The 25870-nt window shown below is 38.8% G+C and overlaps 2 protein-coding genes and 1 long non-coding RNA gene across 4 annotated transcripts; all 3 read right to left on the reverse strand.

The window, feature by feature from the left end:
* Positions 1 to 4189: 4189 nt before the first annotated feature.
* Positions 4190 to 16453, reverse strand: LOC123867261 (LMBR1 domain-containing protein 2 homolog). Of its 2 annotated transcripts, none has more exons than XM_045909239.1 (10): positions 16141 to 16453; positions 15483 to 15667; positions 14175 to 14553; positions 7783 to 7953; positions 7258 to 7435; positions 6765 to 6946; positions 6400 to 6639; positions 5848 to 6049; positions 5316 to 5417; positions 4190 to 4515 (listed from the first exon to the last, which is right to left on the reverse strand). In XM_045909239.1, exons 1-10 carry the CDS (start codon positions 16312 to 16314, stop codon positions 4319 to 4321), a joined length of 2010 nt encoding a protein of 669 aa, XP_045765195.1. In that variant the 5' UTR covers positions 16315 to 16453; the 3' UTR covers positions 4190 to 4318. The 2 variants fall into 2 exon arrangements, with proteins under 2 accessions (XP_045765195.1, XP_045765194.1); XM_045909238.1 differs by having other exon boundaries at positions 4190 to 4548.
* A 1222-nt stretch (positions 16454 to 17675) lies between these two features.
* Positions 17676 to 21622, reverse strand: LOC123866738. Its single transcript, XM_045908417.1, has 3 exons — positions 21005 to 21622; positions 18811 to 20708; positions 17676 to 18531 (listed from the first exon to the last, which is right to left on the reverse strand). Exons 1-3 carry the CDS (start codon positions 21620 to 21622, stop codon positions 17676 to 17678), a joined length of 3372 nt encoding a protein of 1123 aa, XP_045764373.1.
* Positions 21623 to 24339: 2717 nt separating this feature from the next.
* On the reverse strand, positions 24340 to 25416 carry LOC123866608. The gene is made up of 2 exons (XR_006796231.1): positions 25129 to 25416; positions 24340 to 24715 (listed from the first exon to the last, which is right to left on the reverse strand). It is a non-coding gene; the product is annotated as an uncharacterized LOC123866608 (long non-coding RNA).
* Positions 25417 to 25870: the final 454 nt, after the last annotated feature.

The raw sequence follows: 25870 nt of genomic DNA on the forward strand, positions 1-25870 counted from the left end.
AGTAAGATTATCACAGAACAAGATCTGGCAACGTCCGTTAAAGCACATCGGCTAATCTTATAAACATAAAATAGCACAAAACTATAATAGCCGTAAAAACAAATGCTTACTATTTTATTTAAATTAAGTGTTGATGTTGAGGCTTATCTAATAAATTCTAAGTGATATTTTAAAATGGGGATACTAAAAAGAAGCTGAGTTTTTTATGAGCTCTTCTCAGGCCAGGGCGCGTTTGGAACCGTTAAAGCTTTACGATTGACAATCAAAATGTACAATGGTACCTTATTTTCAATAAATGGCTTTGTCTTTGAATGCCCAAAAATAAAAATCCAAAAGTGTGAGTTATGCACCTACTTTTTGGATTTTATAACAATTAATTTATCTGTAATCTGTCGATAAGCTTGCAATTGTTTTTGTCAAAAAGGGCCACAGATTATTGAATAAATAACGTTTCAGCTCCATTCCGCTTGCAACAATTGTCTTTTCCTTTCTCCAACCAAAGGTTTGCAAGATTGCATTTGCATGTTGTGTAGTTCTATACATAGTCCCCTTATAACCCTAACTTAAAATATATAATTATAGCCCTTTGTTTTAAGTGTATCCTGTATTTTTATTCTTTGCAGTACCTATTGTAGTAAGCAATAAAGATGTATAAATAAATAAATAGTCGTAATTGTTTCTGTAAATCCTTTTATTTGTCTGCAATAAAGATTTGAAACAAAAAATTGAACAAAATTACTAATCGACAGATTACAGATAGATTGATTATTAATTTCAGCCGTTACTGAAAAAGAGAAGTAAAATAAAAACCAATGGGAACTAAAGCTCTTAAAATATTTAAATGCACTAAGTATGGACGCCAAGTTACTATAGTATCAGCTATCATTATTCTTTGCGAATCATCATGATTAACAGGGTATTTGAAAACTTTATATTTATTGTTAGCGATTTCCATTGTGAGAAAAGTTACATCTATTGACCTAAAATAGCTTCGTACAGGAGTCTGTTTAACGAAAGCTGATAGTGATGTTTTAGCGTTTTTAGAAACACCATGGTACAACACTACGGAATAAATGATAGTACCTGTAATACTTAATATATTTTATATTAGTTAAATTCTGCAGGATTTATAATTTTATACCTGGGCCATCAATAGGTATAGCAGTTGGAAATGTGGAATCTAATTTGCAATAAATAATTTCTAATTTGTAAATCCAATAGAAATCATTACCCGGCTGAGTATGTTGTGGGCTTTTCTCAGACTTGGCCGCGTTTGGAACCCTCGTAGCTTTAGTTTTAAGTTTCGTAATTAATTATCACCACTATATCGTACAAATTTAATAATTTTGACCATCAAAAAGAGTACAATTGTACCTACTTTGAATAAATGATTTTGACTTTGATTAATAAAATTATTCTGATACATATTTTTATAAAAACTATGATATAAATTATATTATTGATGTAGTCGGTAGTTCAGTTTAAGTTCTTATGTTTTCTGCTATGTGAAACCTTTATATCGATTAATTTATAGGATTAGGGTAAGCAATTGTCCTACTATGTAATTACAACTAAAATATTTAAAAAAAAATTAACAAAAATCAGTTTACTCCTAGATAAACAAACGACTTAACTTTTTTAAAGCCACCATTTTTCACTATCAACTTTCAGTAGACAAACTATAAACATCATAGTGTACTCACGGTTTGGGTAAATATTCTATGAACATTATAAAAGCCATAGGTACAATGCGATTAGATTTCTTTTCAATAAATTATAGGGCTGTACATTAACATTATTTATTATAGGTATACTTAACAAAGTTTTAAATCAATTACGTACACAACGAAAACAATGGACAAAACTAAATAATATTTTGTACAAATAAAATCACTTTAGTCTTTTATACACATAAATTAATAATCGATATATATCTTATTCTATTTAAAAGTATTTATTAAAGTATTAATTTACTATGATTTGTTAAACATACAAATTATACTAATTCATGAAGGTATACTCAACTGTTTAATATTTTGATTGTTACAAATTTTAAGCACCTATCAATGAAAAACAAATATAGTCAGAGCATAAGGCAAGCCTTCTTTTATTTTGCCAGTTCACTAAAATGATCTAATTACAGTGTTAAACTGCGAAAAATGTAGTACGTACCTACTCCAAAAGTATTATTTCCTTTCTCTATTTTCGAAATTATAAACCCAAAATTATTGCTATCAGTATTTATGCACAGATGAATTATTTTTAAGTCATAAACTAGTCCGAAACGGTTTTTCGACAAAATATACTATATTAATTATTTTAGAACATAATGCCAATACTTAAATGGAATATGGTGTAATGGAATACTTAATTTAAATGACAAAAATTTCATACCACAACTTCATTATTCTAGGATAAACCCTATAAATATAAACCTATCTAAAATGAAATACTTATTCGCCATAATTTTTTTTATTCAGTCAGATAAAAGTTACTTGACTGCAATCTCACCTGTTGGTAAGTGATGATTCAGTGTAAGATGGAAGCGGGCTAACCTGGAAGGGGTATGGCACTTTTTATTAAACCTCTTTGGTTTCTACGCGGCATCGTACCGGAACGCTAAATCGCTGGTATGGTGGTAACCTTTAACCTTTGGTATTATAAAATTCCAAATTTGCCCTGCCGCGAATCGAACCCGCGACCTCCCGCTAATAAGAATCGAGGTCATCGAAAATATCTCCACATGCCTTTGAAATATTTTCTTGGCTTCAAAAAAATACTATAAAATGGTGCCGTACGTTCGTCAAGTAGGCGCTTTTTTTCTGTCGTAAATGTTGGTCAAAATATTAAGTTTAGGCAAGTTATATACTTAACTTTACATTTTTGATCAATACCATCTTTTCCTAAACCAGTAAGTATATATTTTTATGCTATGTTAACGCCAGTAACAAGGCGACTTTATTTTTTACTATTTATAAAATTATAAACATTATTTCAACAAGGCCACTATGTAAAAGTATATTTTGTATTACATTTAAGGATTTAATGTTAAGCTGAACCAATTTTAGAACTACGAGTATGTACATGAAGATCGACAAGATGGTATAGACCCTGCGACCGAGACATTAAAAGCTATTGATAAGATGTTACTGCCAAAGCACTTCGGATACTATAAGGTGCAATTTATCCAGGTGTATCCTACCGTTTTCTAGATCCCAAACAAGTGTCCTGTCGATAGGTTATTTACACTATTTTCAAGATATCGTGATATGACTGACAGCTCCCAAATTTTCCGTTTCACCCATACAACGTTTATTACTATTAAGTATTTCCGTTTTACAAACGGAAATACATAATAGTAATCAGAAAAAAAAAACTGTATACTTTAAATTAAGGAAAGTTAAGACAATACATTGATAAATTAAATAAAAAAATCAATTTCAAAATTTCATTTGTGTTTGCTTCATACAAAAAAAAATATCGACTAGATTTGGTAAGGGTCCATCGCTTTAACTGTCAACTTTGAAGTGTCAACTATATTATGGTATCTCGAAAATACTATAGCAAAAGTCTGTATACCTTCACAAAATTGGATATTTAAATTAGCGCCGTAAAACGCAGAGTCGCATCGCAACGGCTCGCATTTTTCTTAATTTCTACTATACAGTAAAAATACCGGATAAAGTTGAGGTTTGGTTTAGTTCTCCTCACATATTATGCTCCTTGCGCTACCGTTAATACTATAAAAAATCCTAAATACCTACTTCCGCGGCAATGTCGACGGAAGAAAGTAACTGACTTCTGTTGTCTGTGTTGTCAAGGCCTCTATCATAATTGTTATCAAAAAGCACTCCGAATTGAGAACTTCCTGCTTTTTGGATGTCAATTAAAAAGACTTACGTGCGCTTAAGGTGGATGCGATGGGTCTGCCCGCGAAATTCAAATTTAATTTGGTTTTTCGCAATTTGTAAATTAACACGACAAAGTAGGCTTATGGCATTCTAATTCCGACAATGGCAGTATCATCTTCACAGGATTACATAAAAATCTTTATTTGGAAGGGTCCAGTTTAAGAAATTAGCTATAGTATCGATGAATTTGTGAGTAAACTCATGTCAAACTCATTATTTTGACTAATTTCTTAAACTGAACACTTTCAAGTAAAGATTTTTATGTAATCCTGTGAAGATGATACTGCCATTGTCGGAATTAGAATGCCATAAGCCTACTTTGCCGTATTAATTTACAAATTGCGAAAAACCAAATTAAATTTGAATTTCGCGGGCAGACCCGTCTCATGCGCCTTAAGGATAAGAGTTTATACATCGTCGAACAGGCCCCTCGGCGGCATGGTCATCTTCTCCCGTCGCCTGCCGTCGAACTCCGTCCTCACGGCAGGCAGGGTGCTGTCCCCGAACCGTTGGTCGAGCTCGTCCTCTATGCTGAGCTCCGGTCGGGCGTACGTCGGGTCAGGTTGCTTGTACGACTGGTCGGAGTTGGGCGTGACGTAGTAGTCTGAGTCGACGTCGTTGAGGAGCCCGGTGCGGGCTGGAATGTGACCGACATGCACAATAACTGATAATAGTATTGTTTTCAGTGCAAGTACAAAACCGTGGTGGCGTTAGTGCTGGAGGTGTGATTATTATTATTATTATTTACCACCTCAAGTAAAGTAACAGTTAAAGAACAGAAAACACAGACTGAAGTGGTTAGGAAGCTTTATTTTATCACAGCGCATACACAGTAAATACATACAGTTGTAGGTTGTAGCAACTACATACCCAAGACAAAATTACTAATAAAAACAGTTTGTTTTGCTGGTCGGTATATCCCCCGTGACTGCTTTTTCTTTTGTCTAGACGTCTTTATCGACTGACTGCATGATGTATGTATTTAGGCTGTGGTAATGTTTTGTGTGCAGTTTCAAAGCTATAGCGGCCTCATTAGTGCTAGAGGTGTATTTTTAAAGCATTAAAATAAATAAAATGATACGGGTAGTAAGTTTGATCACACGTTTTTTTTTGGAAATGGGAAGGAAAATATCGCGAAGAAACCTGCATATTTCATGGCAGATTCTAGGTAACACGTATTATTATCTCCACAATGTTTTGACGTGACTATGCTACACATTTTTGTAATAAAGGTTTTTTTTTGTATTTACAAATTATTATGATAGTGTTTAAAAAATAATTTAGGTTGTTTGTTAAGAAAATTTTGTTAGGAAAAGGGAATATTAGTCAGCATGAGAAACTTGGTTAACTAATTTCTTTTAAAGAAAAAAAAAGATTAAGTAAAGATCATGTAAGTCGTATTACCTCCGTCCTGCTCGTCTCTGGCAGACCTGTAGTTAGAGAAGCGCTCGCTGTAGTCCCGACGCCGCGCCATAGATTCTTCAGCACGTTGCCGTTTGCGTTTTTCTAGTTTTAGGAAACAAATTTTATACTTATACAGGTCTAATATGTGCTGCTTTCTCTCCGTATCTACTCGTAAGCCTACAGAGCCTCGTAAAACTTACAGAGGTGTATATTCCGCGGCCTTACATTAAATTGAGACGATCGACATTAAAAAAAAAAATTGACAAAATTTATTTTAAGAGACGACTCACGTTTCCCTGTATCTCCTATAGTTTTGGATTTCCCCGGACTGTCCCAGTTAAAAATACCGGCCAAGTGCGAGTCAGACTCTCGCTCCGAGGGTTCCGTACTCGGGTATTTTTTCGACATTTTGCACGATAAATAAAAAAACCACAGATGGACAGACAGACAGACAACAAAGTGATCCTTTGTGGGTTCCGTTTTTCCTTTTGATGTACGGAACCCTAAAAGTCACACAGAATACAGTACAAACCTCGTTTCATGATTTCCCTGCCCTCGTCTACCAAGTCGGTAGTGAGCTCGTCATCGCCCACGAACTGCTGGAAGCCGCACAGCGACAGCAGCCGACTGCCCAGGGACAGGTACGTGGCCAGGCACAGTATGACCACCAGCATAGGGAAGTATATGTTGAATCCTTCCGCGATTATACCCAGGACATCCATGTGACCCATTATCTAAAAATAAATAAGCCATCTAATATCACATCTATCACATAATAATACCTCACGAGTTTCTTATGATATCATAATCATCTATCGAAACTGGTCAAGTACGAGTCGGAGTCACACACGAAGGGTTCTGTATCATTTTTCAACAAATAACACACATTTTTTATGATGTACCTGCCAAACATTGACATTGTTACCTGCCAAATTACCTGATTCTAGGTCAACTAGATTACCGTATAGGTTTTGATTCCCTTGATGGGTCTAGACAGAGACAAAGAAGTGATCTTATGAGGGTTTCTTTTTCTTTGGAGATATGGAACCCTAAAAACGAATGAAAAGCTTTTAAAAACACACACCTGGGTGTAAAAGGTCTCCCTGACCCTTTCTTTGATGACGTGCGAGTCCATATGCACGAGGCTGAGGAAGTTGAGGCACATGGCCGGCGTCAAGCGACACACCATCATGCCGGAGAATATGAGGCTGTACTCGTTGGTTTGGTGATGCGGCGCCAGGTAGTACAGGTTGAGCAGGCGGATCTTGAGAACAGTCGAGTACGCGCAGTAGAACATGTATGCGATCACTAGCGTTGATACCGACTGAAACACAAATCATCATCATCATGATCAAGCCATTTTTGACTCACTATAACCTGGAAGGGGTATGGCAGTTTTTCATTAAACCATACTCCTTTGGTTTCTATCTATCTAAAAACTATACTCACGACGATAACGGCATAGTTGTAGCTGTCCTTAGCCGCGTTGTTGATATTCGCGAAGATGGACAGCACGGGCTTCTTGCAGAAGAACGTGAGCTCCGACCACACCACCGCCACCGACAGCACGCAAGTTACCACGCCCATGGCTTTCAGGAAGTACTGCTTAAGGAGGCACTCCCAGTACCATTCTGAACAAAATAAAAGCCGTTAGGTTTATGGGACACCTGACAAAAACGGTGCTTCTTTATGAGCATTGTATGTACAATTTTATCTGTCTCGCTCACTCGTACGGGCAACTACAGATAGACAAAGCCGGTTTTTGTGTTCTGCTGGTGTTTATTGGTGGTGGAACTGACTGGGAAGTGCTCTAAAGGGGCGCCGCGCATGCGTCGGCGGCACATACGAAGTCCATACTTATATAGTTTCCCTAACTTGTAAATAACTACAAATTTGACATTGGCTAATCTGTGTAAAGCCAGACGAGAGAAAAAAAACGTACCAATGATAGGTGGGTAGAGCAGCCGCTGCAGCCGGGGGCGCGGCGTGTGGAAGGTGTGCTGGAAGCGGTGGTCGGGCGAGCGCGCGTTGGCCGCCACGTCTTCCAGGTGGAAGATTCGCTCCAGCATCAACCCCCACTGCGTCTCCGTGCGTTGCAGCACGTGCAACGCTTTGATCGTCTGGAATTATGCCGTTTTATTCCCAACTGCTCACACACCATTTGCAATGCCTTGCTAAACATCCCCCTAACTACACTTACATTATGTAAGAAACATTTGTGAATTTAGCGGGAGATGCCAATTTTACCCTGTAAGCACTGAAATAGAATTAATTAATAGATGACACCTGCGACATTGTCCGCGTAATTTAGGTTTTCAAAAATCCTGTGCAAATACTTCGATCTCCTGGGATAAAACTAGTACTCGACACAATTAGTTAAACGGACGGGCTGTGAAAATGACAGACACATTTAGTATTAGCATGAATTAAATGGTTTAAAATTTAAATTGCCATTTGTTACACTTACTTTCTTGTGCAAGTTTACAAGACTTTTGAAAGACGGGGCCGTTGGTCTTTCCGGCGGCGCCCGTGAATTCAGCTTGTCTCGCAGCTGTATTGGCAGCTTTTGCACTATCGTTTCCACATGCCTATGTAGTGGGTGACCCGGTCCCACGGCTGCTGTCACTGAGTTTAATGTCTAGGACAAAGCAATAGCAATTTAGAGCCTCGATAGCTCAAAGGTTGAGAAGCGGACTGAATTCTGAAAGGTCGGCGGTTCAAACCCCACCTGTTGCACTATTGTCGTACCCACTCCTGGCACAAGCTTTACGCTTACTTGGACGGGAAAGGGGAGTATTAGTCATGATTAGCATGGCTTTTTTTTTTTAATTTTTTTCGTTTTAAAGGTTTAGTCTATGAGACGTGGTTTATACAGAAGTGGTGAGTGTTGTAGTCTTGGCGCGACCAAAATTCTCAGACATCGCTCACTGTGTAATATGTATTTTAAACAAATAAATACTACTTGTTTTAACAGTGAAGGAAAACATTGCGAGGAAGCCCACATGTCTGAGGGTTCTCCATTTCACTAAATCTCTTATTGTATCATTTTGACAAATTACTAACAAGGTGTATGAACTAATCAGACTATGATAATAATCTACAATCTCTATTTATTTCATTGTAGGTACAGGGCTAATATAAAAACAAAGACATGGTTATACAGATAAGATTAGTCAATTTTACAACATACTAGTTGATGCCCGCGACTTTGTTCACGTGGATTTAGATTGACTATCACAACTCAATGACTATCCAGAATAAAAGTAGCCTATGTTACTCTCCATCCTTTCAACTATCACTATGCCAAAAATCAAGTCGATTGGTTGCTTAGTAATGGTGTGAAGGACGGACAAACGAAGAAACACTTTCGCATTTATAATATTCGAATAGATTTGCCATCTCAACTGTCGCGTACTATACTAAATAATTATAAAGCTCGGCGGCAACTGCATAGCAGGCTGTCAATGCTATCATACTGAAAGGGAGCTGTGAATAGTCACTGGTAGGATTTTTATTAGGAGGAGGAACCATGTGAAACATTAAATTAAGGAAAGGAAGTTAATGGTGAAGGGCTGACTCAGTCTATTTTATTCAAAGATGTGATGGAAAAGTTGTAACGTGTACCTTAGCGGTCCCGTTACATCCTTTATTTAGATCGCATATTTTTATTAACATAACCTGAAATCTGTTTGTAGACCTTTTATACGTCATATGTCAGTGTCCCAAACTTCACCATGACGTTTCTAAGGCGTGACGTTTGGGAATGTAATTCAACGATCTGTCAAACCTTCTTTCATATTGGAAAAAAAACTAGTAACATTTTTGACAGCTCGTTTACCGAATGAAGTTGGCATCTTTCGGTGGCCATTTTGAAGGTTCACTTTTTCTTCCTACATAGACACGCAAACATTTGCTCGTCAATTATTAATTTTTAAAATGTGAAAGTTAAACTAAATAAGTATAATACATATTTATGGGCCAGAGGGCTATAGAGTGGTAGGACACGGCGCTTTTAGCGGTAAGTGTTCATTTTTCTACCCAATCTCGCCATTAGAACATTGAATTTTCCAACAAGAAAATGAATGAAAATTTTAACCTAACATTTCCTTGTTACAGCCGTTGATCCTAGATCGTTGATCCTAGATCTCCGTTGATCCTAGATCGTTGATCCTAGATTGTTATCATTTAACGCCTCATTTGAGCATTTATCATGAGGATTTTCCCGTAAATTTCATTTTGGATCGTACATGTTACGTTTTATATCGGATTCCATCCCGGAATTGGTGTGATGGAATGCAGTTTTCGGCCTGTGGAATTAGTTAGATATTCGACATGTGCCTAGCTTATTCTCTATTTTAACAAATTTTGTGATAATTTGGACTTTATTTTTTTATAACCTAGTGTGTGGCCATGTGGCCCAGGTACTATAAGTTTGTTTATTTTTGATAATTATATATAAGACATATAAAATTAAGACAAGAACAAAGGGGCGATACCTATTATAAATTGTCATATTTTTTTTTTCCTCTTTAATAAATAAAATTTGTATAAAACTTTAGAAATTTAATAAATTAATTTTTAATAATAAATTTTAAATTCTTTGATTTTTATTCACCAATATTTATTTCTTGAGGACATTTGGCGTCCCGGAATAGAGAGCACGGCTAGGTGGACCGAATCTCTGACTTGCGATTAAAAGTCCAGGCCTCGGCAAGTCTATCTGTGGAGATTTCTATCCAGCTGGCTGGCGCCCGAAGGTTTTCCCTATATCCATTTTATATATATATATTTTGTCAGCTGGAAGTAAAAGTAAGGACTTAATTCTATTGTTTTGTTTTTTTTAAATAAATTTTATTTTAAATTTTTCACCTATTGGGTGGTGAAAAATTTTCTTTGTTACAATTGGCAGCCCCGAACAGGGACTGATTTTTATTTGGGAACCTAGTTGTGTTGATTCTCATAGTATTGGTGAATAAATATTTTAATTGTTCTAGTTCTTGTCTTAATTTGTATTTTTGTAATATTTTAAGGTGATTTGTATTCTTGTAACTTATTTTTTTTCTTTTTTGAATATTGTATGCCTAGATACTAAGATGTTTGTCTTAGCATAGCAATTTAAGTGTGCTCGCCTAGTTAATAAGCGCAGTTTATTTTGAGGTTTTTTATACTACTATTATTTATGTGTTACTAGTGAAAATGCTACTTACCTAAAAAGGCCATTTCTTTGTAAGAAACGGAGCCAAAAACTTGATAGGTGTCGCTGTGGCCAGTTTTCTCTTGAAAATGATAGGTGCACGACGATGGAAAATCTATTTTATTTAATTTTATCTATTTTTTTTAGGCTTTTTCCAAATTTTGTTAGAAGAATCTTCTAGAGAATAGACAGCGTTTGTAGTCCCAGGTCGTGGTCTATTTGTATTCGTTAGGATGTTATTTGGTATGACAAATGCACCGTCGAATTACACAGACTTTCTGATCGTTTGTTTGGACCAGATTTTGATAACGAAGTCCTGTTACCTAGATGTTATTATTATTTTACTTTCAAAAGATTTTAAATTCATTCAGCATTTTAGATAAATAAATATCAAAGATTAAAAGATTCTAGACTTGCAAATAACTTAAATAAATTTGAATTTTGCTAAAGAATATAATATTCCAAAAATATTTCATAACATACTCCTCAGAATAACCCAGTTGAACGTTTTAATAAGACTATTGAGACTTGTCTAGCATGCTATGTTGAGAACGATCATAGAACGTGGTCTAAATATTTACCCCATGTTCAGGCAGCTATTAATGGCACTATTAATTTAGTTACAGGATACACACCTAATTTTCTTATGTTTGGTAGGGAAGTTTTCCTTGATGGATCCTTACATAAATTTTATTCTATCTCTGACCCTTCAGAGTTAACTATTGGTAGTCGTTCAGATTATTCGGACGCACTTCTTACTTTGAGTAATATTTTTGATAAAACTGTTAGTAATCTGGCCAAGTCATATAGACGAAATGCCAAATACTACAATGAAGGAAGAAAAAGCATTTCTTATTGTGTTGGAGACACAGTTTGGAGGCGCAACTTTGTGCAATCCAATGCTGCTTCTTTCTTTTCCGCAAAATTAGCCCCTAAATTTGTTAAATGTAAAATAATAAAGAAAATTTCAGAAAATGTATATTTATTAAAAGATTTGGAAAAAAATAGTATAGGTAGATACCATATAAAAGATATTCTTAAAATTTGACAAAATTAAAACTTAAAATTAATTTTAACAGGAAAAGAATCTAGCAGAAGCTAACACAATAAGGACTCATTATTATTTTGTGTAGGATTTTTTTTGGCTCCTTTGTCAGTCCTACCGATTTGTAGGTTGCGGCTATGCAGTTGCTCCGCATTACCTCCTTTTTTTGTATATATTGTATATTTTTGATTTTATAGTTCTGTTTATAAGAGATCTTTTGGTAGCGGTTATGCAGTTGCTTCGTTTTACCAGGCTCTTGAAGAACTCATTTTTGGTTGCGGTTTTGCCTTTGTTTGCACCGTATTACCTAATTTTGTTGTAAATATGTATAGTTTTCTTTTAAGGGATTACGGTTTAGCACATGCCCCGTACTATCCTCCTGCTTGTTCTGCTATAGTCAGTCAGGTAGTTTTGTAAATATGTACAGATCTTTTGTGGGATCATGGTTGGCACATGCTCCATGTTATCCTCCTGCTTGTGTCTGTTTTATCGGGCAAGTAGATGTATATATTTTTTTCTATGTGAGTCTTTAGTACTCATCCTTGGCCTTGTCTCACACATGTGGACATGTTCGCTAGGTCCTTGCTTTAAGGCAGGACGATGTTTTAGGTGTTGCTCTTTTGTAGCGCATCTTTATTTTGGATGGTTCGACAATGCGCGGCGAGGGTGCCTGAGTGCTTTGTTCGGTTGCATACCATTCCGAAAACCCCTTAGCTAGGTTAGTTCGTCAATACGCGGCGAGGGTGCCTCAGTGGATTGATCAGTTGCATACTAACTCTAGACTCTTTTTATTTTGGCTTATGTTGTGTTAGGTTGGTTTGCCATTTCACGGCGTTGATGCTTAGTGTCTTGGTCAGTAGTATACCAATCCTAATCACACACTCTTTAGAAAGTTTTCTTCCCTTCTTCGCTAGTTTGGTTTGCCATTTCACAGCGTTGATGCTAGTGTCTTGGACAGTAGTATACCAATACCTACTATGCAAATCTAGTTTAGGAATTTTGTTTTAATGGATTGCTTCTCAATCTGTATTTATTAATGATTATTTGGTTGTTTTGGCTTACATAAATTTAGATATTTAACTTTCCTTTTGTTTGGTAGTTCCCTTTGTTTTGTCTTATAGAATTGTTTAGGGTAAAGAAAAAAAAAAGGTTTTTTTTTCTTTTCTCTAGAAAGGGGAAATTGTAACGTGTACCTTAGCGGTCCCGTTACATCCTTTATTTAGATCGCATATTTTTATTAACATAACCTGAAATCTGTTTGTAGACCTTTTATACGTCATATGTCAGTGTCCCAAACTTCACCATGACGTTTCTAAGGCGTGACGTTTGGGAATGTAATTCAACGATCTGTCAAACCTTCTTTCATATTGGAAAAAAAACTAGTAACATTTTTGACAGCTCGTTTACCGAATGAAGTTGGCATCTTTCGGTGGCCATTTTGAAGGTTCACTTTTTCTTCCTACATAGACACGCAAACATTTGCTCGTCAATTATTAATTTTTAAAATGTGAAAGTTAAACTAAATAAGTATAATACATATTTATGGGCCAGAGGGCTATAGAGTGGTAGGACACGGCGCTTTTAGCGGTAAGTGTTCATTTTTCTACCCAATCTCGCCATTAGAACATTGAATTTTCCAACAAGAAAATGAATGAAAATTTTAACCTAACATTTCCTTGTTACAGCCGTTGATCCTAGATCGTTGATCCTAGATCTCCGTTGATCCTAGATCGTTGATCCTAGGTTGTTATCATTTAACGCCTCATTTGAGCATTTATCATGAGGATTTTCCCGTAAATTTCATTTTGGATCGTACATGTTACGTTTTATATCGGATTCCATCCCGGAATTGGTGTGATGGAATGCAGTTTTCGGCCTGTGGAATTAGTTAGATATTCGACATGTGCCTAGCTTATTCTCTATTTTAACAAATTTTGTGATAATTTGGACTTTATTTTTTTATAACCTAGTGTGTGGCCATGTGGCCCAGGTACTATAAGTTTGTTTATTTTTGATAATTATATATAAGACATATAAAATTAAGACAAGAACAAAGGGGCGATACCTATTATAAATTGTCATATTTTTTTTTTCCTCTTTAATAAATAAAATTTGTATAAAACTTTAGAAATTTAATAAATTAATTTTTAATAATAAATTTTAAATTCTTTGATTTTTATTCACCAATATTTATTTCTTGAGGACATTTGGCGTCCCGGAATAGAGAGCACGGCTAGGTGGACCGAATCTCTGACTTGCGATTAAAAGTCCAGGCCTCGGCAAGTCTATCTGTGGAGATTTCTATCCAGCTGGCTGGCGCCCGAAGGTTTTCCCTATATCCATTTTATATATATATATTTTGTCAGCTGGAAGTAAAAGTAAGGACTTAATTCTATTGTTTTGTTTTTTTTAAATAAATTTTATTTTGGGATTTTTCACCTATTGGGTGGTGAAAAATTTTCTTTGTTACAAAGTAAATATTAAATAAACATAGCTTCTAAATTACAAGTAGGTAGCTGAAATTAAATATTTTTTCTTTCTAAAACTAAACTATTGTGTATCAAATTAAGGAATTTTTGTGGAAACATTTACGGATGTCGGATATGTTTTAGTCTCTTACCTCTATTATTTCATCTACTGTTTCTTCAGCCTCACACTTGTCAGTACTCAATTTAGCTACCTTGAAGTAACTGTATGTCAAAGTGTAATTCTTCTTTGAGTTGTTCCACAAGTTTCTTGGTACTTCAACCAAAGCATAACCAAGAAGCAAGATCAATAGGAATAAGCCCCATGTGTTACTCGCTGATGATGCTATGGCTTTTATCTTAGGTCCATCTAAATATACTCCTGGTTTCAACGCTATGTATATGAGAAGTATAACACAGATGAGTAGGTATGAGCCATAGTAGATGGCATTGTCAACTAGGGCTGACTTCAGCTTTCCTTTTACAGTGAAATCCCCTGCTTTGCTGTATGATTGCATCATTGGCATAATGAGCCTGAAACAGGAAATGAAAATATATCTAAAATATTTCTTACTGGTTTTTTTATAATTCATTGTAATTTCTACAAAGGTCTCTAGATTTAGGTTTCTACTGTATAATGATTTTGATTGCTGAGTACCAGTCCAAAAAAGAAAGTTGTCAAAAGTCAAATCATTTTTTCAAAATAGGTAACATTGTACACTTTTTGATGGTAACTTTTTGGCTTTGTAAGATAATGATGTAATGATAATTTTAATTATGTTAACTTACAAGTAAAGCTACGAGGGATATGCATAGATAGCTTGCATCCTAGGGGATATATAAGCTAATTTGAATATTTGGCAATGTTTATCTTAAATTTACATGGTCAAAGTAACTAGCTTTGGCTAGTTGTGATTGTATAAGAATAAAAATTTATTTTATCACACTAATATTATAAAGGCGAAAGTTTGTGTGTGTGTGCGTGTGTGTGTGTGTGTGTATGTGTGTGTGTGTGTGTGTGTATGTTTGTTACTCCTTCACGCAAAAACTGCTGGACGGATTTGGCTGAAATTCGGAATGGAGATAGATAATATCCTGGATTAGCACATAGGCTACTTTTTATCCCGGAAAACCAAAGAGTTAACATGGGATTTCGAAAAACCTAAATCCACGCGGACGAAGTCGCGGGCGTCAGCTAGTGTGCTATAAACATGGACATGGTGCATAAACACTAGTACTTTCTGCACTAGGAAAACCTATAGTGCAGAAGGTAGTTCCTGAAAAAAAGTTAGTGTGTGTGTGTGTGCAAGCATGTGTGAACATGTATGTTACATACATATGTATATATACGAGTGTTGTGTATATGACCTTGGGTTTGTGTATTCACATGCACAAACCATTATTTTTAAAATATTTTGTCTCACTGCAACCCTTTTGTGTATGACAATACTACTTGCCCTTACCATGTCAAACACTGTGATGTCCAATACACAACCCTCCACAGGTTGGGAAACACAGCATCTGGCACATAGCTCCATGGTTTCTGACAATGATTATCTGGTGGGGCTATTGTGCTAGTGATATTAATCTGTGGAGCTACAGTAGTTAGCCCAGCATTTGCTGTGTCGAGGCACTGGCGGTACACTGTCTGCAAAGAATAATCGTTTTATATTGCCATCCCTCCCTGGTGCTAAACTGGTCTTGTCTAGTGAGAGGCTTTGGCCATGGCTAGTTACCACCTTACCAAGTGCCTAGCGATTTAGCATTCCGGTACAATGCCATGTAGAAACTAAAGGGGTTTAATGAAAACTGCCATACCCTTTCCAGGTTAGCCCGCTTCTATCTTAGACTGCATCCTTACTTACCACTAGGTGAGATTGAAGTCAACTTGTATCCAAATTAAAAAAACCTATATCTAAAAAGTGATTTTGGTAAAAGTAGTTTAAGAAATACTTATCAGAAAAAAAAATTGGTTTTTAGAACCCACAACATAATATCTAACTCAAATTAACTGTTAGTCTCTTGCTAATTGAGAAATTATTGCAACAGACCAAAGCTTAGGTTAGTATTGCATTTTAGACTAAAACTCTTACCATTTATTTATTATTATCAAATACTTACTGAAGATATGTCCAAAGGTAATATAAACATAATAACAAAGGAAAAGTACCATGCTGTAAGAACAGACATAGTGACCAATATGTGGTTTCTATAACAGTCCCCATATCGATACAAGAGTGTGGCTGCTAGGACGAACGCCGATATTATTTCTATAATGAACAACGTATAAGCCATTTTGGATAATAATAACTATAACACTTCACTGGACACCGAGTTATGCTGCGTTACTTTTTGATGTTTTTTGTTTATTTTTCCACACTTGCACTGCCTCGTGTTGTAGCTGCTCGAAACGAGTTTGTGTCGAAGATTTCAATGGCAACAGTATAGGCCTCTCAATTTCATACTCTGAAGGACATTCTTCGTAAAACAAAATACCTGTATCAGGCAAAATAGAATCAAACTCAATGCGTTTGTCTACATCAGGTTTCGCCTCGGACATTTTATATCCAATACACCTGTGTTAACATTTTCACTTCTTTTATAATATATCTAATACAAAACGTAGGATGATTTGTAAATTAAATCAAATCTAAACTGTACATTTTAGATTTCTTTCTTAATCATCACATTACAGATTTCTCACCGTCACCACGCAACATTTTTTTCGATTGTTGACATTTCTTAGATACTGTGTTGCCAGCCCTTAATTTATTTTTACCCCTACTTAGTCGTAACTAGTTTTTGCTCGCGACTTCGTTCGCATGATATAACATTATAATTAATTATATAAATTTTAGAGCCAATGTAATAAGTTTCAGTTTTTTTTAATCCTGTGGGAACTTTTTGATTTTCCGTATCCGTCTCTAGAACCACCGCTCTTTTCACCAAACGGATGATGCCCGTGACTTCTTCGATGTAGTTACCTATAGAGTATTGAGGTTTTTTGAAAATATCATGGGAACTTTTTGATTTTCTGGGACAGAAAATTGCATTGTTCAAATATGCCATATTTCATCAAAACTAGTTAAATCGATGGACCGTGAAAAGCTACAGACATACAAACAGAGAGACACACTTTCTCATTTACAATATTAATTGCAATGGATTTAGTATAAATGTTTAATAATTTAGTTTATTTTTAGTTTCGTTTTAATTTCAGTTTATTTAATCAATGTTTTGTGTACCTATTTAATCATCTTATTTAACAACAATTTATTCTAAAAATTACTCAAACCTTATACCCTAAAATTACTCTGCTGGCCAGTTTTGTGGTAAATCTAGGGTAAAGTACCTGTGGGAATATATACACACAATTCGACACACTATTTACTTTTATTATTATTTATATTTACAATGAGTAACGGTCACAATAGGCAAACGCAAGCGCACGCGGAACAAGCGCGTGTAGGTAGGTAGGTGCGGCGAGAGACTACTACTCGAGAGTCGAGACACGATGCGCGCGCGCCGCGCCGCGGTCCGGTGCGGAGCGCGGGGCAAGAAGGGATGGCGCGAGGTGTGGTCCCACCTCACGCGCGGCAGCGGTCTCGGTGTGAGCAACCGCCACATCTTCCCCCTGGCTAGACTGTAGCTACCAGCTACGGTCGATAATAATCAGGGAACTTGACGAGCCGGCCACTTCTTGTCCTCTTCGCTTCAGTGGTGCTAGGAGTAGCAGTGGAAGTTGATGACGTAGGTGTTGCGTCTATCTCTGGAACCTTTGTTTCTCTCGCGACGTATGCCGGTTTCAGTCTATCGATGGATACATTGTTTGGTTTCCCGTGGATATCAATGGAGAAGAATTTCGGTTGCCTTTTCAAGACTTTGAAAGGTCCGCTGTAAGGGGGTTCTAGTGAACTTCGAACATGGTCTCGACGGAGAAAAACATGTGAACAAGTATTTAGGTCTTTGGGAATATAAAATGGTGAAGTTGTATGCCAAGAAGTAGGTTTGGGAGTGAGTTGGGCCATATAAGACCGAAGACGGGTGGCATATTGAGTGACGTCGCTTGTAGTAAAATCTTGCTTCGGAGATAGGAACTGTCCGGGTAGTTGAAGAGCTTCTCCATAGACGAGTTCAGCAGGCGTCGCTTGAATGTCTTCTTTCCATGAGCTTCGCATACCCAAGAGGACTACTGGAAGGGCTTCCGTCCATTGTGAAGAGGTGTGGCACATGATAGCCGCCTTCAGTTGACGATGTAGCCGTTCTATGATGCCGTTAGCAGCTGGATGGTAGGCTGTGGTGACGAAGTGACGTGCGCCAATCAGGGTGGTGAGTTCCTTGAAGAGATGGCTCTGGAAGTTTCGGCCGCGGTCTGTAGTCACCCGTGAAGGACAGCCGAATCTAGCTATCCACCCAGATACTAGAGCAGCTGCGCAGGTCTCTGCTGTCATGTCCTTTAAGGGATACGCCTCAGGCCATCGCGTGAACCTATCGATGACGGTAAGGCAATATCTGAAATCAGAAGATAGGGGTAACGGTCCTACGATGTCGAGATGGATGTGAGAGAATCTGGAAGAAGGAGTAAGGTAGGAAGAAAGAGGGGAGATAGTGTGGCGAGAAATTTTGCTAGTTTGGCATTGCAAGCATTGCCTAGCCCACTCTCTACAGTCTTTACGAATCCCTGGCCAAACAAAACGTTGAGAGACCAGTCGTATAGTAGCTGAACTTCCGGGATGATGAAGATTATGAAGTGAATCGAACACTTGTCTTCTTAGCTGAGGTGTTACATACGGACGAGGCGTCTGTACAGAAGTGTCGCAGTAAACAGGTAAGTTATTGTTAGGTGTAGCCATCTTTTTCAGTTTCAACGTGGAGCCGTGAAGAAGGAGGTCTTGCAGTTCAGGATCTTCTTCCTGAAATCGTGCGAGTTCTTCAAAGTTGATAGCTGGTGTTATCCCTTCGATACGGGACAGTGCGTCTGCGACTACGTTTTCCTTTCCAGGTAAGTACCTTATATCCGTTGTGAATTGTCCAATGAAATCGAGGTACCGGAATTGTCTTGGCGAGTTCTTGTCTCTGTTCAGTTTAAAGGCGAAGGTAAGTGGCTTATGATCAGTGAAAACGGCAAATACTCTCGCTTCGACCATATGCCTGAAATATTTAATGGCTTCGTAGACAGCCAACATCTCTCGATCATACGGACTGTATTTTCTTTGCGCGCTGCTAAGCTTGTGCGAATAGAAAGCTAAAGGTTGCCATACGCCATTTTTTTTCTGTTGCAGCACCGCGCCTATAGCAGAATCCGATGCGTCTGTCACTATTGCTAATTCTGTTGATGCATCCGGATGAGCTAGAAGAGTAGCTGTTGACAGTGACGACTTGCACTCTTCAAATGCCTTTAGTAGCTCTGGAGTCATTTGCACTGGTTGAGATCCTTTGGTATTTGGACCAGCTAGGAGGGCATTCAAGGGAGCTTGTAGATGCGCAGCATTAGGAACGAAGCGTCGGTAGAAATTAATCATTCCTAGAAACCGTCGCAGCTCTCTTACCGTCTTGGGTACTGGATAGTTTACTATTGCTTCGACTTTAGACTCCAGAGGTTTAGTACCCTCAGACGATACACGGTATCCAAGGAAGACTACTTCAGACTGGCCAATGTTAGACTTCGATGAGTTTATAACGACACCGTAGTGTCGCAGGCGCTCAAACAGTTGGCGTAAGTGGGCCTTGTGCTCTTCAGGAGATGCGGAGAAAACTAAGATGTCGTCAATGTATCCGTAACAAAAATCAAGACCAAGTAAGACTTCATCCATGAACCTTTGGAAGGTCTGGGCCGCGTTTCTCAAGCCAAACGTCATATACGGAAATTCGTAAAGGCCAAAAGGTGTAGTTATTGCTGTTTTCGGAATATCTTCTGGATTTACAGCTATTTGATTATAGGCTTTGACTAAATCAATTGTTGAAAAGATTGAACACCCTGAGAGCTGGTAAGAAAAATCGTGTATATGTCGGATGGGGTACCTGTCGGGGATCGTTCTGGAATTTAATGCTCTATAGTCCCCGCAGGGTCTCCAACCGTCATCTTTTTTCTTCACCAGGTGTAAAGCAGAAGACCAAGAACTCTCTGAACGCCGAGCTACGCCGCTTGTAAGCATGTCTTCAAATTCTTTTTTAGCTATTTGCATTCGTGTCGGGTCGAGGCGTCGAGGCTTGCATGAAACTGGAGGTCCTGGCGTTGTCCTGATATGGTGAAGCGTGTTATGCTTAGCTGATGAGTGTATTCCTGGGGGTCGCGTGATTTCTGGAAACTCCCGTAGTATTTGGTGGTATGGCGTCTCTCCGACTACCGCTTTTACAGATGCAATATCTTCCACAGATCGGATATTTGTAGCTGGAACTGAGAGTGATGTCACGTTGTCAATAAGGCGTTGGTTTCGACAGTCTACAAGTAAATTGTAGAAGCTCAAGAAGTCAACTCCAATAATAGGTCGTGAAACATCTGCTACGGTAAAGTTCCAGGTGTAGTTTCTTCGGAGTCCAAGGTTCAGGTGTAGTTGTCTCGGACCGTATGTGTGGATGACTGTATTGTTAGCTGCTACCAGGTCGTATTTAGATTTCTTACACGGCGTCTTAACGGCGGATCGAGGAAAAACGCTTAAGTCAGAACCCGTGTCCACAAGAAACTGTATCTTTGAAGTACGATCGGTGACAAATAAGCGGCCTGTTGGAGAAGGACAGTCGTTTGCCGCTACTTGCGACCGCCCTGTACGTTTCCCGAATTAAAAGTGCACGGTTGCTTGCATTTCCGCGCTTTGGCTCCAAAAGTATAGTGGTAAAAGCAGTGCGGGTGGTCTGGAGGTGGTTGTTTAGACCTAGAGGAGCTCGAGCGATCATACCTTCGTTGGTTTGTGCGAGAACGAGAACGTGTTCTTCCTCTATCCAATTTGGTCACCAGTAGTGCTACCTGTTTGGCTAGTTCACTCACCTCTTTCGCCATGTCAGCGTTACTGCTGCTGGATGCCGAAGCAGTTGCGACTTGAGGTGCTGCGGGAACTATTTCGTGTACGCGGTCTGCGATTTCTGCCAGTTTTTCTACCTCAAGTTCTGCAATTTGAGACGCGATTACGGTTTGTATGTTTTGGGGTAAGCGATTTGTCCAGATACTCTTGATGAAGTCAGAAGCCCCCGAAGGTCCAGCCAGATTCTGCAAATGTCTAAGAAATTGTGAAGGTTTGCGGTCGCCTAACTCCTCGTGGCTCAGTAATTGTTGAATGCGCTTTTCCTGAGACGCAGAAAGGCGATTAATTAACTCCGTCTTCAATTTGTCATATTTATTTACAGCAGGCGGATTCGTTATGATGTCTTTGACTTGTAGGGCGTATTTCGTCTCTAATTGCGTCGTAACGAAGTAAAATTTTGTAGTATCGCTATTTATTTTAGATAGAATGAAATGTCCTTCTAGTTGCGCAAACCATAAGGCTGCCTCTTCGGGGCAAAAAGGTGGGCAACGCAATGGCGTGCCTATTTTTGATACCTCCCCGGGGACCTCTGGATCGTCACTTTTAGTATCTACATCGCTTGCTCGACTTCCGTTCTGCGCCATATTTTAAAAAAGAAAAAAAAATTTAAAATCGCTTCCGCCTATAGTTGGACCACCGGCTTGTGGTGCGACGCTCACAAAATTATGAAGAATGTTCCGAGTACCTATCTGCGATTGCTAATACGCCAAACGCCGGGGATACCACTGTGGGAATATATACACACAATTCGACACACTATTTACTTTTATTATTATTTATATTTACAATGAGTAACGGTCACAATAGGCAAACGCAAGCGCACGCGGAACAAGCGCGTGTAGGTAGGTAGGTGCGGCGAGAGACTACTACTCGAGAGTCGAGACACGATGCGCGCGCGCCGCGCCGCGGTCCGGTGCGGAGCGCGGGGCAAGAAGGGATGGCGCGAGGTGTGGTCCCACCTCACGCGCGGCAGCGGTCTCGGTGTGAGCAACCGCCACATACCTACTTTAACATGGCAGCACGTCTTGGATTACGTCATTAAAAATTGTCTAATAATATTTTTTTTTTTTTTTTGGACTTCGTCTGTGATGGCGTTTGCTGGCGCGCGTGCTGTGCTTGTTTGGAGTGTTTTTTTATGTTAAGAGTGGCTGGTTTTTGTGTTAGTTGGTGTTTTTTGGTAGTGGAATTGACTGGGAAGCGCTCTAAAGGGGCGCCGCGCGTATGTCGGCGGGCGCCGGCGCAGACGGGTCCATACTTGTATAAATTCAATAACTTGAAAATATCACAAACTTGACATTGGCTAATCAGAGTAAAGCCAGATTTAAAGAAAAAAAAAAATCTATATATATATTTAAATCTGCCTTTACTCTGATTAGCCAATGTCAAGTTTGTGATATTTTCAAGTTATTGAATTTATACAAGTATGGACTCCGTCTGCGCCGGCGCCCGCTGACATACGCGCGGCGCCCCTTTAGAGCGCTTCCCAGTCAGTTCCACCACCAAGAAACACCAACTAACACAAAAACCAGCCACTCTTAACCAAAAAAACACTCCAAACAAGCACAGCACGCGCGCCAGCAAACGCCATCACAGACGAAGTCCAAAAAAAAAAAAAAATAGATTATGAAAATAAATACAATAAAGACAGTAGCTAGGCTAGGTAAGGCACGGATTTCGTCTGTGTTGATGTTAGCTGGCGGGCGTGCTCTGCCTTTTTGGAGTGTTTTTTTTGTTAAAACTGACTGGAAAGCGTTCTAAGGGGGTGCCGCGCGTGTGTCGGCGAGCGCCGGCACAGACGGGGTCCATACTTGTATAGTTTAACTTGTTACAAATAACTAGTTACAAACTTGACATTGTCTAATCTTTGTAAAGCCAGAACAGAAAGAGAAAAAAAAAAAAAAGGTAAGGAACAGGTAAGGTAATAATATGAGAGGTACCCAAAAGGAGCACAATCTTCGTGTGTAGGTCTAAAGTTGTAAAAAGTTTCCGCTAATATACAGCAGCTGTAGCCAGTTGGTAAATTTAAAAGAGAGCGGTAAATTTTAATTACCTATCTAACAATTATTTAGGTACGTACCTACGTAGGTAGGTACCTAACTACTGTTTTTTCAAACTCGGCATCCAATTGCTTACGCTAGCGCCAATTTGGAGGGGGTTTGAACTTTGAACTATTTTACTGAAGGTGCATGAGGCGGGTTTGACTGCGAAATTCAAATTTAATTTGGTTTTTCGCAATTTATAAAGTAATACGACAAAGTAGGCATATGGCATTCTAATTCTGACGATGGAAGTAGGTACAGTAACACTATCATCTACACAGGATTACATAAAAATCTTTACTTGAAAGTGTTCAGTTTAAGAAATTAGTCAAAATAATGAGTTTGACATGAGTTACTCACAAATTAGTCGATACTATTAGCTAATTTCTTAAACTGCATATTAGTTTTTGATTTATCGCGCAAAATGTCGAAAAATGATTTATCGTGCAAAATGTCGAAAAAAATACCCAAGTACGGAACCCTCGATGCGCTAGTCCGTCTCGCACTTGGCCGGTTTTTAGGGACTCTTGACGCAACTGTCACTGTCTGTCTATCTGCCAGTCTGTCCGTCCGTCAGTCTGTCTGTCTGCTACTTTCACGGCCCATTCACTTAACCGATTTTGACGAGATTTTAAGACTAAATAGATAACTATACTAGATACTAACTAACTAGGTACTTTTCACTGTTGAAAATCATATAGTTACGGTCACCATATAGTTATTCCTATCGTAACTAGATGTTCGTGTAGATTTAAGTAGGTAAGTATCTATTTTAAAAACCGCAAAAGCTTCATGATATCTTTTTTATCGATATCAATCAACCTCTTCATGGCTGATCGCGATTAAACGTCGAGGTCTTTGACTAATAAAGGAAAAATGTTGTCGGGGTTGAGTGCTGAGTTTGCGCACCAAAGCGAATCAGCATTTTATTTCCTGAATCTTGTTATAGGATGGGTTCCTAAATGAGATGAGAGGTAATAAACGTTAGCGCAATTCGTTTGTATTTTGTTTCAACAGTTGACCTTTCGTATAGGTACCTACCTACATCGAAAAGTTAGTGATGGGAAAATGTGGTAGTAACCCGTTAACTCCTTAATTGCTTATGTATAATGTATTGCATATTGTTTACCCAATATAACATTGTGTTTTAAAAAGAGCAACTGCTGAGTTTATTGCCAGCTTTTTAGTAGAACCTGCTTTCCAAACCGGTTGTGACGTTGGGGGTCGGTCAGTGGTGAAGAGATTAAAGAAACACCCCAAAGTCAACACAAGAATTTATTTAGTAGTAAGTAGGGTCGTAGGTTTTCGCGGTTGTCACTACAGTCTCTAAGGCTTGCAGTAGGCGGTACTTCCCTGCTGTGCCGTGCGGTGACGTCCCGGAGATAGCGGGACCCGGCAAGATGGTCTTCGGTGAAATGGAATGCGCGCTGGTTGGTGCTCGGTGGCAGGCCGCCGGCCAGGTGTGGAGAGGTTCGTGGCACCAGAAGAGGGTGCCGCGAGGTGCGCCTGGAGGTTCGTGACACCAGGAGAGGGTGCCACGAGTAAGCGTGCCTGGCGTAGACCAAAGGAGCACAAAGAACTTCGAGGGGTACCGGGAATCTTGAGGGTCACAGTGAATCTTGAGGGTCACAGTGAAACCTGGAACGCACATTCCAGTGGGTGAGCAAAGTTTCTCACTACGCATCCGATCGTGAACCACGCGGTACAAGCAAGCGGAAGCACAGCGTGAGATGGTAGTATGCATGGTCACAATCAGACGGAGTTACAAGTAAAAGAGTGAAGCTACGTTAACATAGGTACAAAAGAAAAGATCATATTAAATGCAGAAGGCAGCTAGTAATAATTTACATAGTAAGAAGGTAGATGTATTATAAAGGCTAATATAATTTTAAACAAGATTAAATGATTACTAAACAAAATGAAAAGCTTGCATTGGCTAATTAACGTAAAATATGGTAAAATGATTTTCTAAAGAACAATGCAAGGTCATCCATGACACGTGGGTTAGCTACGATATAAAACTATCCTACGGCGAATAATTCAGTACTTACCCGTATAACGGGTTTACAAGATCACTGGAGTAGTTGGTAGTGCAGGTAAAGGGATATTGTGTTCCTGTATTCCCAACAGGAACACGTTACCTTTAGATATGTTCACTGCGACGCGTCTGACGTGAAAAAACGATTCGAGCGTTACCCTAACCATTGCTGCGCACGCGCCGCGCGGCAGAGGTGCCCTCCTGCTTCAAGCGGCTGCACGGGACAACTCGTCTAAGACGCAGTGGTGGCGGGTAACATTGTCCGTCAGTATTGTGTCATGCTTTGAATTATTTATTTAAAAAAATGTTACGCCTTCACAACGTTACACGGTGGCTGAGTCTTGACATATTACATAATATCATATGAGTATCTGGCACAGGTTTCCTCACGATGTTTTCCGGAGGCACTTCAAACGCACATAACTCCGAAAAGTTAGAGTTGCGTGCCCGGGATCGAACCCTCGACCTCCGATTAGGAGGTGGACGTCCTAGTCACTAGGCTATCACAGCTTATAAGTAAGAATTAAAAGTTATATTATAGAATATTTTAGAGGTTGACTTCATAGAGTTTTACCAAACTGTCTCCGGATTATCTTGGTCGATTATCTTATGAGACAGCAATCGGAGTATTCAGGCGAGGGGACGCCCCGTAAACCTACGCTCACCCGCAGCGGGTGAGTGTAGGAGCGCGGGGGTTGTGCGGGTGTGCGGGGCGTTCCCATCCCGGTTGCCATCTCAACCTGTCGCGCACCATA

The sequence above is a fragment of the Maniola jurtina genome, chromosome 7 (genome assembly GCF_905333055.1).
Source record: "Maniola jurtina chromosome 7, ilManJurt1.1, whole genome shotgun sequence".
NCBI classification, from domain to species: domain Eukaryota; kingdom Metazoa; phylum Arthropoda; class Insecta; order Lepidoptera; family Nymphalidae; genus Maniola; species Maniola jurtina.